At 43.5% G+C, this 19,671-nt stretch overlaps 1 protein-coding gene across 1 annotated transcript in view; it reads right to left on the bottom strand.

Annotated features, from left to right (window-relative positions):
• KIF5C (kinesin family member 5C) overlaps window positions 1–17,170 on the bottom strand; it is a 147,013-nt gene extending 129,843 nt beyond the window's left edge. The window contains exon 1 of the mRNA XM_036092566.2: window positions 16,628–17,170. Coding sequence (XP_035948459.1) covers window positions 16,628–16,753 — 126 coding nt within the window. The 5' untranslated portion in view covers window positions 16,754–17,170. The remainder of the gene's footprint in view (window positions 1–16,627) is intronic.
• Window positions 17,171–19,671: the final 2,501 nt, after the last annotated feature.

Here is a 19,671-nt window from a genome sequence, read left to right as displayed (position 1 = left end):
CACTATTTCTGTATCCTTTGGATAAATACCTAGTAGTGCTATTGCTGGGTTGTAGGGTAGCTCTATTTTTAATTTTCTGAGGAAACTCCATACTGTTTTCCAGAGTGGCTGTATCAGCTTGCATTCCCACCAACAGTGTAAAAGGGTTCCCCTTTCTCCACATCCTCACCAACATCTGTTGTTTCCAGATTGTGATTATTTTCATAGTTTCTTTTATCTTCCCTCCCCCTTCTATTTTCCTGAGTAATATGTTAGGATGAACAATTGACCATATTTAGGAAAAACAAACTGGTTGGTCTAAAATAATTTTGATCCTCAGACCCTATGGCTCAGTATTGATTTATTACATATATTACACAAAAACTCATTTGAAATATAAGCTTCAGCTGGAATTAACCCACATTCTTGAAATGAAAATAATAGCTATGGGGTTATAATAATAATTCAATCACTCTATAGCCAGGTTATTAGGAAAATGCCAGACATCCAAAAAAGAAATTCTCTTATTTCTTTTCCTTTCAAGACAATTTAGGTAAATTACAGATATTTCCCAGAGCTGAGGACCATCAATAGAATTTTAAGTGTGATTCATTTATTTTAATGTCTTCAATTTAAAATTTCTTGGACCTTCTTTCTTTATGATGCTAGTTGTCAGTTCAAATTAAAATAATTTTCTAACTCTAATAAGTTGCAAATCAAGAGAAGAGTGTTTTGTGTGTGGCTTCTATGTTTTAGTAGAAGAGGAAATCATTTGAAATCAATCATTTCTGTACTTAATGAATTTCTAATTTCTTTCCTTTTTGGCTCTGCCAACTGAAGAGCTGAATAGAACAAAACAGAGTTTGGAATTCAACACAAACATTTTTATTCTTTGGAAAATTGAACCATTTTGCAAAATCTGCCTCAAACCTTAAAGGTGTTTATTGCTCAATAAACCTTGAGTACTGGTCACTTGGTTGCATTGGCATTGTGTGTGTGTATGTGTGCACATGCACACTCATGTGTCTGTCTCTCTTACTAGACAGTGAGTTGGTGGAGGGTAGTGCCTGTACATAGTTTGGTCCAATTATGGTGTATTTCTCAAAAGAAACACATTAGCAGCTCCTTTCGTGGTCAGGAAGGACTTATGGGGACAGGGAGAGAGGGACAATCAGACCAAATATAATCATAAAAATGAGATAATAAGTACCAGAAGAAATACTCCTTCAGTTAGTCATTTATTCATTCACTCATTATTTTAGATCATCCTGGAGGTCCTATCTGATGCAGTGAAACAAGAAAAAAGGAATAAAAAGTATGCTGTGGAAAGAAGGAAACGAAACTGTCATTCCTTGAAGATGAGAAAAGTTATCTTCATGATGCACCTTTTAAAAGACCCATTATGACTCATGTGCTGAGAATATGAAAATAAATCAAACCATGTTATTCAATTATACTTCTTTTTTAAAAAAGAAAGGAAATAAATCGAACAAACCCCAGTACTCTGAATGGGGTAATTCCAAGAAGGGAGGGACTAAAGAAACAAGGAAATGAATCCAGTGAGCTTGTGGGGTAAGAAAGAATTAAGAGGCACAGATATAAGGGAACCTCATGGACAAAGGCACAAAAGAGTGAAAGTGCAGACTGAGATGGGGCCATAGTGCATGGTTAGGTTTGAGAAAGGCAGAGTCCTGGAATGGAGTGAAGTGGTCATGGCAAAAGGCTGAAGGAAACACATTGTGGAGGGTTTGCTGAATCACAGGAACCAAGGTGAGGAGTTCAAATTTACTTTAGTAAGCAAAGGAGTGTCTTAAATGTTTCCGAGCAGAGAGTTGACAAATTCTGAGCAGTACTTCAGAAAGAAGATTTTAGCTACAGTGTTCAAGAGACTAGAGGGAATGGACAGCAAGCAGGGAACTGGTTTCCAAGACTATTACAATCCAGGCAAAAAGCAATCAAGGTCTTTAAGACCTATTCATGATTATTGCCTATATATATATATATATATACACACACACACACACACACACACACAAGTGTGTTTTATTTTATTCCCACTGCCTTAGTCTGAATCCTAGGTCCACAAATCACTTATACTTGTGTGACCTTGAGCAAGTGACTTAACCTCTCTGTGCTACAGATTCCTCATCTGTGGAATGCAGAGAGGGGTATGACAAGAGTTACCTCTTAGGGTGGTACTGGGGATTAAAGTAAATGGATGAACATACGGTAAAGCGTTTACATAAGTGTGTGTTAAGTAAAACAGATTTTGCTATACCCTGTCACTACTCTGTTAGAATTAAAATCATTTGCAAGCAATTGGGGACGAGTATAACTTCATTTGTCTAAGAAGAAAATTACTCCATCAAATAGATGTGTAAAGGTCTGTGAGAAGAGCAGTAACACATATGTTGTCTGTAGTTCTGCTGATCGAGATACTCTATTAATAACCTCATATTTATATTGAACACACTGTTGTCTAGGGTTGTGTTTGGGATAGGGTGGAGTGAGGACAATGGAAGATAAAAAAAGAGGCTATCCTTAACTTTAAAAATGTTGAGGAATTTTCTCTAAATACAGTCCTAAACATCCAAGTTGGAAAGCACATTCTCTCCAACATCCCATACTCACTTTCCAAATAAATTACATCTTCTGGAAGGAAATTTAGTGCTGAAGAAATTCTGCCAGAATTAAGCCACTTTAGAGGGTTGTTTTCCATCATCTCTTCCCTCAATATAGGCAAGACCAACATACAGGAGACGACTGTTGTACACTGAGGAGCCCTTGACACGTGCAATATCCCAAATTAAACAGTCCTCACCTACAATGCCAAAGTCTTCCCGGCAACTTCCATACCATCAGAAACACATTATGTTAAATATGGCTTCAGGTGTGTATACTTTCCATCAAAAATGAATTCATTGCCAAATAGGACACTCATATCCCTGGAAGCTGTAGGAATTGGTCTCTGCAGAAAGCAGTGGGATAATATTTAATAAGATCAAGTAAAGTGTTCACTGCATTGGGTCCAGTAAATCCACTTCTGGAGAATGCATCCTCTAGAAACAACTCAACAAAAGAAAACAGCTCTGTGCATAGGGATGTTCACTAAACCATCACCCAGAGTAAGGGGAAGCTTACAACACCAGAGGGGTTAGCAAACTGATCAGCCCAACGGGCACTTATATCGTCACTGAATATTACAACCCTGAAGACACTACATAATGTGGGAAATCATTTATGGAGTAGGCTCAGGTAAAAAGGAAAAAACAAAAGGCAGAACTGTATATCCAGGGTCGGAAGTACATTTTTTGAAATGTTAAGTGTCAGTGAGGAGAGGGAAAAGGAGGATATAAAACGTAAGCTGGATGATGCAGGGTGGTGAGATTATGGCTGGTGCTGTGTTATTGTGCTTTCATGTTACCATCATGGCGTCTCTGCCATTTACAAAGGAGGAAAAACTAATTGTGTCAACCCAGACAAAAAGGGACACGAGGCGGGTGGGAAAGAGATATCTTCCCCACACAGAACCAGCTCCCTCTCCAAAGAGCTGTGTGGCCTTCACCTGCAAGGCGACCTCTCCTGCACAGATGCCAGGACAAAGACGCACCTGCGAGCGACCAGGGCGGCGTTTCCAGGTGTTCCCACAACAGAGCCTCCTCCCACCAGCGGGCCTCCTAATGCGTGCTTTTGTTCCGCAGGGTGGAAGGACCTCATTAGGAGGCGCCCGTGCTAAAGGGAAATGCATTTCCAGGACAAGAGGTTTCGTCATTCCTAGCATTAGCCACAGAATGCCGACCGAAGGTAAGTGGCAGATTTGCGGTGGACATAAAAAAACCTGCCTGCCTGGGAGGCCGACCCCAGTGGCGTGGTCCCCAGGACAGCTGCGGTGGGAGCTGGGCAGCAGAGCAGCATCCTCACATTCTTCAAAGACAATGCGCCGTGTCACCTCTTGGGTGTTCCCAACGTCACCCCCTGCAAGCGCATCACAGCCTGCTGTTGTTAATGGCCAGTACTTCATTATAGGACGCCGGGTGGGCAGTTCTTCCTGCAGCTCTGGGGGCACATTCAATGTCACAAGACTCGTGGGGGAGCGGGGAGCGATAGCAGAGAGATGGACTGGGCTACATCACACATTCCTTCTCAGATCTTTTCCCAACACTGTTCAAAACGGAAATCTCTAAAGCAGCTATGTAGAACTGCAAAATAACTCAAAGAAGCAAATTTTACATGTGCAAAGTAGATCCTGCCCCAGCGTCGAGGTAATGATCAATGAATGGTCCCTCTGCAGAGGTTTCCCTGAAAGCAACTGCATGTGCTTTCTCTCTTTTTAACTCCAGCAAGGCTGTTTCCTCTTCTCTTTGGACACTCCCAGCACAGCATACTAATCTTTTTTTTTTTAACTTGCCTTCTTTTCTTGGATTATAGATATGGTTATGGATGGCAGGAATCTTGACTTATTTAGCTTAGCACACAATAAGCCGTCAATACACCAAAGTGGAACTAAAATTAATAAATGCAGAAACAGTATGTCGGCAACAAAATGTTAGTGCAACGCTGTTAACAGAAATGCAATGCCAACAAAAAATGCAAGCCACATGCGTAACTTTAAATTTCCTACTAGTCATATTTCAAAAAGTAAAAATAAAAAGGGGAAAATCATGTTATTAATGTTATTTAACCTAATTTAACCATTTCAAAATGTAATGAATACACAAAAATGAGATATTTTACATTCCCTTTTTTTTTTGTACTGTCTTTAAAAGCCAGTGTAAATGTTACCTCTACTGCACACCCCAAGTTGGACCAGCCACCCTGCGAGAGCTCACTAGCTGCATGAGGCTAGCGGCTTCCATACTAGACAGCACAGTATTACAGTGAAGTCCAAAAACTTTACTTTTACTCTTTAGAAAAGGAAACACTTCATAGTAATAAAGAACTCACTTAATTTCAAGTTTTCCATGAATGTATATATTACCTCTTTATATTTGTTTTTTAATAGAACAAAAGAAGTATTAAATAGGTATATATTTTCCACTTTATAGGCTCTTTTGAATAAATGTCTAGACCAGAAAATACAGTTTAAAACAGATCCTCAAGCCAATCTTTATAAGAGCCATATTTATTAAGAAACATTTAACAAACAAATGAACAATCAAGTGTTGTTACTCTAGGATATAGTACTTTGGGTGTTCTTTTCCCACTTGTTTGAACACATAATTAGTAGGTTGTGTTGTTTAGTAATTATTACCAAAGAGCTAAACACTTCCTTTCTAAAGTCTACTTTCCACAAATTTTATATAAATAAACTATTAGTTAGGAAGTTTTGATGCTATAGGATGACAACAGTACAAAGGACCCAAAAAAGCCAGAATGCTCCCCTAACAGTCAGCCCCTCCTACCCGCTGGGTGGGTGAGTTTGCTAAAGTATCCAGGCACCACTTGGGTAGGGCACCGGTACCCATCATCCCAATACCAAACCTGGCCAAGCTACTTTCCTTACCTCGCCACCCCTCCATCCTGCAACCCAACCTCTTCCGGACCTTGAGACCAGCCCACCTGGGCCTGAATCTGTGGGCCCAGCCTAACTTACCCACTCAGCAGCATGCAGAGAGGAGACAGAAAAATAGCTCCTGGAAGCCAGCCCAGGAAGCCAGACCCCGCAGAGGGCAGCTCACCACAAAGGCCAGATACAGGGAAGAACTGACCGCCTCTCATGGGATCCTGCCTACCAGTGACCAGGACCAAGACAGGTCTGGACACTCACCAGGCAGAATGGAATTTGTTCCTCTCTATGAGGCAGGAGGCAGCTATGACAGAGGAGCGGAAGTCCCTTCCCCCAAGACTATCCAAAGTTTCTGATGTCACATGAGTTGTTATTTAACCAGGTTCCCAGATGAAAATCAATAATCTCTGAGGAGTGAGGTGCCAGACAGTTGCTCAGAAAAAAACTATGATATAACCTCCTCAAAGGATTGAAGCAGACTGCTCTTCGTTTCCTCATGAGGCAAAACGAAACCTGGAAATGGGAGAGATTGCTCTATGAGAGGGCCTGAGAAAGGACAAGTCCCCGAGATTTGTCAGTCCAGAACTGTGTGGCCAAGATCTTTAAATAAATAGCTTCTAAAACAGTATTATTGATTGGCAGCTCTTACAACCGTACACCACAGTCTAAGAAGTTAAAACATAAATTACTGGGATTTTTTTTTAAATTTGTACTTTTCCTCCAACTCCATCTCCCTTCAAAGCTTTTTTTTCTTTTTTTTTTTTTTAATTTGACAGAGAGAGAGCACAAGCAGAGGGAGCAGCAGGCAGGGGGAGAGGCAGGCTCCCCGCTGAGCAAGGAGCCCGATGCAGGACTCAATCCCAGGACCCTGGGATCATGACCTGAGCTGAAGGCAGATGCTGCACCGACTGAGGCACCTAGGCGCCTCCAAAGCTTTTTTTTTAAAGTGAGAAAAGGAACAAGAAACAAAAAGACAACTTCAAACCTTTTTCCTCAAAATATTATGTTGCAGTGAATTCTGTTCTCACATAAATATTTTTTTCCCTTCAACTCTGTTGGATTTATTTTCCAATATTCAATTCACATCAAGGACAGGTATTCATTGACTGAAAAGGTAATAAATACTAATACACCTAGAAACACCGAAAACAATTGCTGTGGATGTAGTTGGCACCAACCTGGTAAGGGTGGTACTAAGCTCCGAGGACAACTGCGTGATACATCAGCCTGCTTTCCTGATGTTTATACAAGCCAACTAAAGCCAGGGGGAAAGCAGCAGGGGGAAGCCATAACGCACAAAGCTCTTTAAATCGCTTTTCTGGGTGACCCTGCACTGCTGGCACTGGTTTATTAGAAAGGATAAGTGGGACGTGACCACTGTTAAGCGAGATAGGCTGGAAATCCTGATTAGCCTGATTGCCCTGTGTGTGTTTTCTACTGTCCCACATGACTCCATAGCAAAAGCCTCCTTCTCTTGCTTCAAGGTCGATTATGTATGAGCATTTCTTTTTCTCCTCACTTATAATCAATAGCACCTAGTATTCTGATTTGAGCAAACCAGCTGCAGAAGAAATTTATGAAGCAAGGGGGGAAATCTGAGTATTTGACATTAAGGAATTGCTCATATTTTAGTTGTGATAATATTATTGAGGTTTTAAAAGAGAACTGATCAAATATGTATGTGTATATATACACGTGTGTGTGTGTGTGTGTGTGTGTATGTGTATGATAGGTTAGGGATAAAATAATGTGAGATTTCACTTTAAAACAATCAGGTGACTTTGGGAGGAGGAAAGTTTAGGAGAGTATACAAAAAATAAAATTGGCCATTTGCTGATGGTTAAAACGGGTTGATAGGTTCGTGGGGGTACACTTTGTTATTCTTTCTACTTTGGTGCATGTTTGGAATTTTATACAATAAGTTTCTTTAAAAAGTACCTAATAATTAGAGGGGAAATGGGGGGGGGGGGGTTTTCTAGGGCTTTTTTGAAAGGGCTATGTTATCCCTAAGCTTTCTAGGGCTTTTTTGAAAGGGCTATGTTATCCCTTTTCAACTACCACTGCCCAGAAGGTATCACAGGCTGTTCAGTATTAGCACCAAGAAGAAAGGGCGCATCCACCCTATTTTTCTTTAAGACTACAATCTTGGCCTCTATCTTTCTCTGCCTCAAGAGAGTTAGCTTTTGACCACCTCCAAAAAATAACATCCTTTAGGATATTGAATCTGACAAGAGACAGCCTACAAAATCGTATGGTTTACATTAGAAGTCTGAAGGCATTGCCATGTTCTGGATCTACGGCTTAACAGTGCATGACAGAGCACATACTCTTGGTAAGAATTTAATTTAGTTCAGGTATGAAGGGATGCCTTATGAGACAAACTGGCAGCAAATCCAGCTGGTAGGCAAAGAAGTGAGAGTATAAAACAGGACAATTTACCATCTCTGAATTGCTCTCTCTCAAAAACTATGGCTGCCTTAAAATCATCTCTACCCTGTTACGCAGCAATCCCAATTCTGGAGATGTATGCTAAAACAACAATCGGCCAAGTGAACAAAAAGATGTGTGCACCAATGTTTATCACACCTTTGTTTATAACAGAAAGAAAAACAAGCAGAAAAATCTAAATGTCTAATACTAGGAAATGATTAAAGTATTGATTAGATATATAATAGAATTATATGCAACCTTTAAAAATGCTGATGTCTGAAGTATACCATTAAGCAAAACAGTGGGTTTCAAAACAGATTTTTACAAAATCCTATCTTTGTTTGAAAACAAAGTATGGTGTTTTATAGAATGGAAAAGTGCTGGGATATACAATGAATGTTAACAATGGTATTTTCTGGTTCATAAAATTAAAAGTGTCTTTTACACCTTCTTCATGCTTTTCTGCATGGTCTGAGTATCTCTGCAATGAGCATGGAATATGTCAGGACACTGAAAAGGCTATTTCATTCGAGACAGTAACAATAAAACCATGAAGATGTCCAAAGTAGGAAAAACAAGTTACCAGAGCTGGAGAGAGGTCAAGGTAAAAATCCAAGCAAATAACTCCAGGCTCTAACATCTAACAGCTTAGGATGGTCAGCATTCTTCTATTTCTTTCAAAAGACATCTGGTCCTGAGCATCTACTCTGTTCCAGGCACTGTTCCAGGCCTTGGAGATGTTAAAAAAAAAATCCTGTTAGGTCAGTTTACAAGAATTCCCCTCCCCTTGATGTCCTTTTAGTAGCGGTCCACTCACCCACCCACCCACCCCGGCAACCTGCTCCCCTTGTATTTGGAGTTGAGCCTCACTTCTCTCCCCTATTGTGATAGTATTGACACCTATCACAATCATCTTCCCTCCTATTTTTGCAAGTGTCAGAACAATTTTTTTCTTTTACACAACATGAGGGTACCAGGGAAGCTGTGAAGGGTCTGGGCCTTCCCAAGATTAGCCAGTCTGACAAGAGCAGGGAGAAATAACCCCTAGTGGGTCTTATAAAGTGGACAGTTTCCGAATGTCCGCTCTACTCCAGGCACTGTGCGCAGCACCCCGTGTGCATTCGCTCTTGGGACCATCACAATAACCCTACAGGGTGGAGGGTGATATTAGCCCTATTTCATAAGCCAGAGGCTGGAACTTTAGCAGTTTGTCCAAGTCCATGCAGCTAAGAAGGTGCAGAGCTGGGAGCTGGTCCTGGGCTGTCTGACTCATGCCAGGTCCGCTGCTGGGAAGTACTGTGAGGGATCTAAAACTCCACGTTCTCCCACGCTCTCTGCACTACTGGCAGATAACCACACATGCAACAAGTCAATCCCTCCTGAAAGGAACTTGGTTGGTGTGCAGCAAATGGGTTAAGGGAGGAGCTTTCTCAGCCATAAAAAGAGGACCTGGTAAAAAAAAAAAAAAAAAACCCAAGATAAATAAGGTGAAATTGGATCTGTCAGTGGGGCTATTTTTTTCTTAACTCAAGAAAAACCATTAGGGAGCAGGTAGTTCTGTTTTTGCTTGTTTAATAAGTAGACACAGGTGAGAAATCTGAGGCAGGGAGTAAAGGGAACCCAAAGGTGGGGGAGGTTTCCTATTTTAAATGGGGGAGAAAAGCCAAGAATGGAAAACATTGTCATTAAATAGGGGAGCGGGCCAGACAAGCACAGGTGGAGCAGAGGGACATCCCCAGGGATACCCAAGTTATTTAAGGCAGTGCAGAAATTGGCATTTATGGAGACCTGATTCCACACAGGGAACAAGGGAAGAAGGAAGCCGCAATCAAGGTACACTTACTAAGCAACTAGACGACTATGGGGAAGGAGGCAGAGACCCGTAAAACACACACACACATACACACTCTCTTTCCTATATATGATCACTGCAAATAAAAGGATCAGCTGATATAGTCTATAAATAAACGGACCGTGAGCTCGGCCTTCACAGATGGTTAGGTATTTCACAAATAAGATGAAAAAAAGAGGCTCTTCCAAGCAGGAGAAGGGAGTGAGCAAATGCCTAAGAAACAGGCGTGCAAGAAGGGTTTTCAGGGGATAGAGTTAAGGGCAGTAATTTTGGGGGGCAAAGCTAATTCTCAAAATTGAGAAAATTACAAGGCAAATAGGAAACATGGGAAATAATTAGCATTTATTGAGCATTTTCTCTGTGCTAGATGTCCTTTTGACCACTTCATTTCATTTCATTCTAGCGGCCCTGTGAGATAATTATATCTCTGTTTTAAATATGATCAAACCGAGGCCCAAAAAAGCTAAGCGACTTGAAAAACAGCCCCATAGCTAGCTAGTGAAACTGCACGCAGTTCTGTCTGACTCTCCCTGCTGCCTCTACCAACCCCATTCGTTTAAGAAGTACCGACTGCGTGCTCACCTTGAACAGAGAGTGGCCTCAGCGGCCCATGTGAGATTATAGCTACTCTCTTGTGTTCACTCATCCCAGGGTTTCAGAGGGTACGTTTACTGGAAGCCACTAATTCATTTTCAAGTAATGTAAACATCTCTGAATTTAGGGCACAGAAGAACGAAGGACTGATCTATCTCGACACTACTGAACACTACTGTTGGTATCCACTTAGACAAAGTGACCGAATAAACTCTTAAAAATCCTGGCTTAAAATATTACTTTTAGGAAGGAATACAAAATGATAGAACCACTCTGAAAAACAGTTTGGCAGTTTCTTAGAGTTAAACATATAGTTAAATATGATTGATATAATCTTGGGTATTTACCCAAGAGAAATAAAAATCTACCCTCACACAAAAACCTAAATGCAAAGGCTTATAGCAGCTTTATTCATCATCATTCCAAACTGGAAACAACCCAAATGTCCTTCAATGGGAGGAATGGATAAACAAACTGTGTTATACCCATATAATGGACTACCACTAAGTAATAAAAAGGAATACACTGTTGATACATGCAACAACATAAATCTCAAAGAGTTCTTAAGTAAAAGAACCCAGGCTCAAATATATCCTTAATATGTGATTCTATTTTTATGACAGTCTGGAAAAAGCAAAATTATAGAGAGGAAGAGGAAGTGGTTGTCGGGGGTTAAGAGAGAGGAGAAGGTTTGACTACAAAGGGGTAGCATGAGGGCTTTTGGGGAGAGGGCGTAAACGAAACTGTTTTATATCTTGAGTATGCCAGTGTGTGGTAGGCAGAATAATGGCCTCAAAAGATGTTCACACTCTAATTCCTCGAATCTGTGAATACGTGAATGTTACAGGGTAAAAGGGACTTTGCAGATGTAATTAAGTTTGCTAATCAGCTGACCTTAAAATGGAGAGAGGGTGCCGGATTATCTAGGTGGGCTCACTATAACCAGATGGGCCCTTAAAAGGGGAAGGGGGAGGCAGAAGAGTCAGTAAGAGACATGCCATGGAAGTTGCAAGGGAGATATGAACCATGAGAGGGACCAGCCTACTGCTGGTTTTTAAGATGGAGAAGGGGGCCAGGTGACTAGGACCTGGGAGTGGGCTCTAGAAGCTGAGAACCGTCAGGCCTGACAGCCAGCAAGGAAACAGGACCTCACTCCTACAACCATAAGGATTCTGCCACCAACCTGAATGAGCAAAGAAATGGATTTTCCCCTGGAACAGAACATGGCCCTATCAATAGCTTGGTCTTGACCTTATGAGACTCTAGACAGAGAAACCAGCTGATCTGATGGATTTCTGACCTATGGAAACTGTGTGATAATTAACTTGTGTAGTTTTAAGCCTTTAATTTGTAGTTGTCTGTTACAGCAGCAAAAGAAAACTAATACAGCATTGCCACACAACTCTGTACTTGTCAAAGCTGCTAGGATAGAACTATATCCCCAAAAAAGTGATTTTACTGTATATAAATTTAAAATGAAAATTGTTTAACGTTCTTACTTTTAAAGACCATTACCAATGACAACAAGAAAAATTTTAACCATATTTCTTCACTTCTTTAGTCCTTAATCTCCACAGTAACTCCAACTTGGAATTTGCTCTCTGTCCTGGTCCTTTCTTGCCCATCCACTGCCCACAACTAATCTAAGTTCCTGCAGAGTAAGGCCACTTTCTATGCCACTGACCAGCTCAGAGCTCATGGCTGATGTCAAATAGGTCAGAACTTACTGCTTTCCTAGGACTTTGAACAAGAGGAAAGCCCCAAATGAGGAAACTGAAATGTCAAAGTCCATTTCAAAGAACCTTACTGGGAATTCTCCAAGACAGAGAGTTTCTATCAATACAGATACATCAAAACCAATAGTCAGAGCCCAGAGTATTGGCTGACTCACCAGGCCTTTTAGCAGCTAATGGAGGAGTACTTCGAGAAATGCTATAAATCCAATATTTTTCCTCTGAAGCATTAATTTATGTGGAGTCCCTTTTCTAATCACTAGACCATCCCCACCCTCTACTTCCAGCTCACCACCACTGTCAACAGCTTTCCTAATTTTTAACAAAGCTGAAGGTAGTACTTTCCCAATTTTCTTATGGTATTCTGCTGTCTTACCAGGCCTGCTCAAAGGAATAGCATTTCTCTTTAAAACTGGTTTTTTAACTACTCTCTGCAGCCTACAGCCAATTAAGAGCCCACGAAGTAAGTTAAATATACCAAAGTGAAGATTTCTAAATTCAACAAAGAGATCAATAAATACTTATTAAGTGCTTTCTGTGGGCAAAGCCCTGGGAAGTATAAAGAAGCAAAACACAGATGGTCCTTATCTCTGCACATGGCTTACAATGTCATTAGACAATGATAAAACTAATAGCAATCTAAGACAACAAAGTTACAAGATCATATACAAAATAATGCTACAGGGGTTCAGGTGCCTGGGTGGCTCAGTCGTTAAGCGTCTGCCTTGGGCTCAGGTCATGATCCCAGGGTCCTGGGATCGAGTCCCACATCGGGCTCCCTGCTCGGTGGGAAGCCTGCTTCTCCCTCTCCCGCTCCCCCGCTTGTGTTCCTGCTCTCGCTATCTCTCTCTCTGTCAAATAAATAAATAAAATCTTTAAAAAAAAATAATAATGCTACAGGGGTTCAAAGTGGGGAGAGTGTGGCTGGGGTGCTCAGAGAAAGAAAGCTTTGCCAGGAGCTGGAAAAAAAATGCAAGAGTGGTGCAGAGGATTCCTCCAAGACAGGACATTTTCTTAAAAAGACAAATCTAGAAACTCCACCTGCAAAATCTCCCTGTTAGCATACATCTCCATAAAAATTGAACAGAACTTCAAAGAAAAAAAATGACCCCGGCTTCAAAAAAAAAAAAAAAAGAATTTCGGGGTTCTGAATTATTTAGACTAATAGCTAACTTCACAGAAATTCATTTTTTACATGTATCTGTTGGGAGTGAAGATGACTGACATTTCTGGATGGTTCTGGCCTTCTTTGGTCATCCCTGCAATCTGCACCTCTACAAGCAAGGAAAGAAATGCCCACCTAAGGCAGTCTCCACCTGCAACGGAACCATATGGGCTCGTTGCAACTGAATTGACACGGGAGCCCTTCCGCTCAGTGTACAAAATATGATACAGGCTGCTAGAATGGTCATTTCCTTTAGTTACACATTATTAGTTAGAAATAGGAATGGTCCTAGCACATGCCAACCCCAGTCCCAACATCTTCAGCATCTGACAGTCTTCTGTTCTGTACGCACTCTCACCAAAAGATGTGTAGTGTAAAACAATGTTCACAGCAGCTCTGTCCATATTAACCCCAAAGTGGAAACTAACCAAAGGTCTGCCAGCAGTTGATGGATTAATAAATTGTGGTACATTCATACAATGGGATACTACAGAACAAAGAGGATGAACAAACTGCGGCTACACACTACAACGTGGGTGAATTTGACAAGCATGATGTTGACTGCAAGAAGCCACACACAAAAGCAAACATACTATAGGGTTTTATGTACATAAAGTTTATTTAAAAAAAAAATAAGCTAATCTATGGCATTAGAAGTCAGAAGAGTGGTTACTCTAAGGCAAAGGGAGCTAGTGACTGGGAGGGACCCTAATGGGACTTCTGGGGTCCCCAAAATGTCTGTTTCTTAGTCTGACAAGTGGTTATAAGGGAGTGGTTACTTAATAAAAGCTTTATTAAGCTGTACCCTATGATAACACTTTTCTATATGAATGCTTTATTTTAATTAAAAAAAACTAATCTTAAAGAAAATTCAAAGCTGTTGTATTAGATTATAGTAAGATAATCAAAATTTTCAGTTACAGTTGAAGAGTTACATGCGTATTCACATCCACCATTTTTTTGTTTAAATTACTTATTTTATATAGTGACTTTGTTTTAATGTATACTTAGGTGGGAAATATAGTTCTTAGGATCTCTGCCTTGACACAGATCAAAGAGGATGATTTATTACTCTATTTCATTAGTCTTGGTGTATCACTCTTAGAAGACTGAGAAAGAATAGGAAGAGGAGAAGGAGAGAAAGGGGGAGGAGGAGGAAGAGGAAGAGGAAAGGAGGAGGAAGAGGACAAGGAAAAGGAGGAAGAAGAAGGAGGAGGAGGGGAAGGGAAAGAAGGAGGGGGAGGGAAAGGGACAGCGGCAGGGGAAGGAGAAGGAGAGGAAGAAGAAAGAAGAAAGAAGAAGGAAGAAGGAAGAAGGAAGAAGGAAGAAGGAAGAAAGAAGAAGAAAAAGAAGAAGAAGAAGAAACAACCTCCCTAGTCTTTTCTTTAAAACCTCTGGAGGGGGAAAAAAAAATAGGGTCACCAGAACATGTTCTAGTGCTGCATAACTATTTGTTTAAAAATTTGTTACAAGGTAAGGGGCAGGGACTAGATGTCCCCAGTAACTCCCACTCTATCTAAACCACAGCCTGCCTCAGGAAATAGCAAATCAGACTGTAGGCTGATCCCAGCTGAGAGGTGTAACCCAAACAAGCTACTATCTGCCCCATGTGCTGGCTGCTGATCCCATATCTGCCATTAGGTAGAGAATTTTCCTCCTCATCAATAATTGTAGCATACATCTTCTCGTCAAATTAACACTAAGCAGAGAGAAAAGCCCTCTGCCCTGCCCTCATAGGTCAGCTCTTAGAATAAACACCAATCCACATAGCATTTGGAGGTCACGGTTTCCCCGATGACTGTGAAAATGGGGAGGGGAGAAGAGGTCGTCAAGGGGAGCTGCCTTTCTAAGGCGGGTACGAGATGAAGCCCCTGAGCAAAGGCCAGAGCCTTGCCTCTGTTACCCTTTCGCGGAGAGCACCCGCCTACCATTCTGCTAGCACCTGCTAGTCCCCCGGGCCCTTCGCAGAGACTGCGGCACAACCTTGGTGAAGGAAGATGCTGGGGGCTGCTTGGGCCGGCAAACGTCAGCCTCTGGCGCTTGAGAAAGCCTTGGCAGACACCGGCAGAGACCCTCGATAAACTGTCACCTGTCAATCACTTGACCTAAATACTCTAGCCACTGGGGGAATCGGAGGGAGGGGGTTAGCCGGAGCATGCTCAGTAATCGGGATGACATCACTTAATCAATGCCGGGGACGGGAAGGCTGCATCAGCAGCCTCGAGCGGGCTGCCAGGAATATGTCAGCGGGGATCGGGAGGCTCCCATTAACTCGGTCCCTCCCCACGCGGCTCGCATACAAAGAGGGCACCGTCAGCTACACACGCTGGGGACAACGGAGGGTGAAAGGGCGGGGGGAAAGGCTGGTTTATTTCATTGACATACTGCTTTAAGAACTAAAACCCAATGGTATTCCCTGCCCCCACCGGCAGCCGGGCTGCAGAAAGGGAGCCAAGTGGGGGGGAGGGGAAGAAGGGTGGAGGGGAAAGGTAGGAAGGGGGGGGGAAGCGAGGGGGGGGAACCGGGGGGGGGGGGTTGACCCGACCACACAAAGTAACTTCTACTCCTGGCAGAGAGGGACTATTTGGCTGCGCTCTGGGCCCTTAGCCCCACAGATGTGGGCACACATCTCCACCCAGGGCGAAGCACATCCGACGGTCTGTGGACACCAGGTGGGAGGTCGCTTCACTGGGGAGGGGTCAGACCCGGAGACCACAACCAGGGCAGCCTGGGTTGAGAGGAATCAGGAGACACACCAGGCCTTCCCGGGGACACCAAGGCCACCAGGGTTCCCCACACACCCCGCCTTCTGCAAGCAGGGCAAGGTGAAACGCCGCGGGGAGCCGCGTCTACACGGGGTGGGAGCTCCCAGCCGAGGCTAGGATTTTTCCAGTACCTCTTTTTTTCTTTTCCTTTTGCTAAGGTCGTGAGAAGAACAGGTAAAGTGTTCGATAAATCGAACTGATGCCTGGAATCATTTGTGGGCTACAGAGATCATACTCTAAGGGGAGCCTGGGCACCCCGCTTGAAGGTAACGCGAGCACTCTACCCACGCGGCGTGGCCAAGGCGGGGAACAATAGGCCCACGACGGCCCCCACCCCGAGAACAATGGCGGCGCCGAACCCTTCCTCGCCCCCCACCTCTACTCTCGCCACCTGGGCCCGCCCCGCCGCCCCCAGTCGCCCCTCCACCGCCCGGGAGCGAACTATAGGGAGTGGGGGAGGGGGTTTCTCTTCTAGTCTACGCGAGAGGGCAGCCCTGTGGGGGATGTCCGAAGGGGCGGCCGAACACCCCTGCGGTCTGGGGCGTTCGGGCGCCCGGCTGTGGCGCGAAGCAGCAGGGGAAGCCACACGTCCCGGACACTTACCCCAATCACCACGGTCTCATCGCCTTTAAATTTGGGGATGAATTTGTCCCCTCGGAGAATCTCCGCTTCGTTGAGGGGCCGGAACCGGCACATCACTTTGATGCTGCATTCAGCTGGATCCGCCATCTCGGCCGGCGGCAGGGAGGGGGCGCGGGGATGGGTGGGGGGCCGGGGCTCAGCAGGACGAGGGAGGAGGCCACGAACCGCACCGCCTGCAGCGAGGCCGCCTCCTGCAGCCTCCGACGAAGCTTCTCAGCAGGTCATCGCGAACTCGGCGGGCTGGGCAGCTCGGGCCGCTCCCAGACCGGGTAGGCTTCTATCAGCCTCCGGCCCCTCCGGCTGCAGACCTGCCTTCCCTGGCCTTGCCCTGGCCCGGCGCGGCGCTCCGGGCCCACCTGCCCGCGACCACGCGGCCGGCGGACGAGGCGATGCGCAGGGAGCGAGCCTCGCCCGGCTCAGACCTCCCGGGCTCCTGCGCGCTCAGCCATCCTGCATCAGCACCAGCGCGCTCGACCGCCTCCCCGGCCCGCCCCTTCGCCCCGCCCACCTCCGGCTCGCCCCGGGACGGTGACGTCACTGCGGAGATCCGCCCCGCCCTCGCCCCGGCTCGAGAGTGGAGCATCCCGGGACTTGTAGTCTCTGCCTGCCCGTGGAAGGACAAGGATACCACTTACAGTTGGCTTTTGGGGACAGCGGTGGTACCCCAGGTGCCACCTCCGAAAGCCTGCAGTTCTGGTCTAGCTGTCCAGGTCAAGAACAGGGTGGAGGTCATATCCAGCATTCCCAGTTAAAATCTCTATATAAACCAGATCTATATCATCTCTTTACAGCTTTTCATGATCTCCAAGGAGAAGCCCTTAAGACAATGTCCAGCAGAAACGTTATGGAGCATTTTCTCTGTGCTGAACGGTTTTGTAAGAGTTGTGAGGAAATCAAGGGGAAAATGAGATTTGCATGAATATTTGAAGCCATCATTCCCCAAAATGCCTGCACAAAGCAGTTCACAACATATTTTAGGTCAGGGACTGCTTTAATATCTGATGAAAGCTGAGAACATTTTCCATAACAAAAACCAAAAACAAATAAACTATACACGCCCATAGATTTTTCACACTATTTCACTGGATTTGGGGACAACTGAAGCCTGCCTGTGGCTGCCAGGTTAGGAACCTCTTAATTACTATTAATAATAATGAGGTTTACAGAACCTCTGCCTAATGCCTACTTAGAACCTATAGAATGAACAGAATATATATAGGATCAAGTTCTAAAGTCCTTTGCATAATATAGGCCCCATGATCAGATTTTTGCCTACTTATTGGTCTCATTTCCTACACTTCTTGTCTTAATGTTTACACATTGACAAATACCAAACTACTTGTGGCTTCCTCCACCTCTTGCTCTGCTTGTTCTGATACTTTGTTTAAGCCATTTGCTCTCTAGGGGTCACCCATTCATGCCTATTACTAAGTAAGTATATTAAATAAGGCTCACAGAGTAAAAAGTAATAGAAACCCAACTGAAGCCACTGTGGCAAAAGGAGAATTTATCAGAAGAATCCAGATTATCTTGCTTATTCTAAAAAATGATTAAACAATGGAGTCAGGGAACAGGCAGGCTACCAAGACACTCTCTCTATCTCTTGTCCCTGTTTCCTGTTTGTATTGGCCTCATTCTTTCTCACTCCAGATCATCCCTCCCAAATGTCAGGAAACCCAGCTGCCAAGAGTCCCTGGGATTCACCCTTCAATTTCTACCACTAGATAAGGTTAGATGTTTGCTTCGAGTTTTGGTTTGGAAAAAAAAAAAAAAAACAACTAGTCTATGATTGGCATGGGCTTAGGTGTCTAGCCCTAGACCACTCAATCAGAGTCAGGAACTTTGTAAGATCTTTGAGGAATACCATGGTGGGAAGGTTCCCAAAAGAAGAGGGATGCTATTCCCAGAAAAAGAACATGATGCTGGGCTGGCCAAACAATTAGATGTCCACTCTCCCTTTCTAGTGCTACATTTTCCTTTTTGACTCAACTCAACCCTCCCTCCTAGGAAGGCTTCCCTGACTTACTAAACATCCACAAAGGGTAGGTGTCCTCCTTGTGGTCCTCATAATCTTCTATGCACATCTCTATCACTACACTCTCATGGGCAATGATATCTGCCTCATCTTTATGTCTCTAGCATCTAGCGCATAGTAGGCAGCATGTTGAATAAGGAAGCCAACCTAGAAGGAAGCTCCACTTGAGTAAGAATCCCAGCCCTGCCACTTCCTAGATGTGGGAGCCACAGCAAGGTATTTAATTTCCTTAAGACTCAATTTTATCTCTGTCATTGGAATAATCATCATCTCATAGAGGTTTTGAGGAAATTAGAAGAAATAATACTTTTAAAGCACCTAGCATGGTACCTGACATGCTAGGCATGTTTAACATAGTCTAAACACTTGAATTTTAGTTGTTGTTGTTGTTGTTGTTCTGTGCTGAACAAATGGTGGTAAAACAAATGCAGTACTTAGTTAATTTAAGGAATACATCTGTTGCTTTAATGCAAGTGCACCTGGAAATACAGTTTTTCTGCCTAGCTAAGAAGACAGACCTACCAAAATAAACTTTCATAAGCCATTATAAGCAGCACCAATTTGATTTCCTGTCCTCAGATGCAGGGAAAGTAAGTTAAAAAAAAAAAGGCCCAAGCACCACATTGCCATCATTTTAATAGTTCTCAGGCTCTGACTCAGACACCCACCATCTTTAGCGGTCACCTTCACAATATACTGGAGAGGTCAGCCCAATCTCCAGTTTCCCTGAGCCCACTGAAGATTACCAGAACCTCACACATACTGAGAAGATCTGAGAAAGTCAACACATGCATTACCTGGGGTGGAGAGACCTGTGTGTCCCAGGGTTCATTCTTCATTTATTCAGTCATCTATCAATTCATCGACTATTAACTAAGCAAATGACATTTGCTGCCACTATATATATAAATTTAGGTTTATTAAATGAACTCTTTACCAGAGGGTTAACAAAGGGGGTGCCTGAGTGGCT

Source organism: Halichoerus grypus, chromosome 4 (assembly GCF_964656455.1).
Source record: "Halichoerus grypus chromosome 4, mHalGry1.hap1.1, whole genome shotgun sequence".
Classification (NCBI taxonomy): Eukaryota; Metazoa; Chordata; class Mammalia; order Carnivora; family Phocidae; genus Halichoerus; species Halichoerus grypus.
Note: the sequence above shows the minus strand (reverse complement) of the source record. Positions and strands in the feature narration are given on the sequence as shown.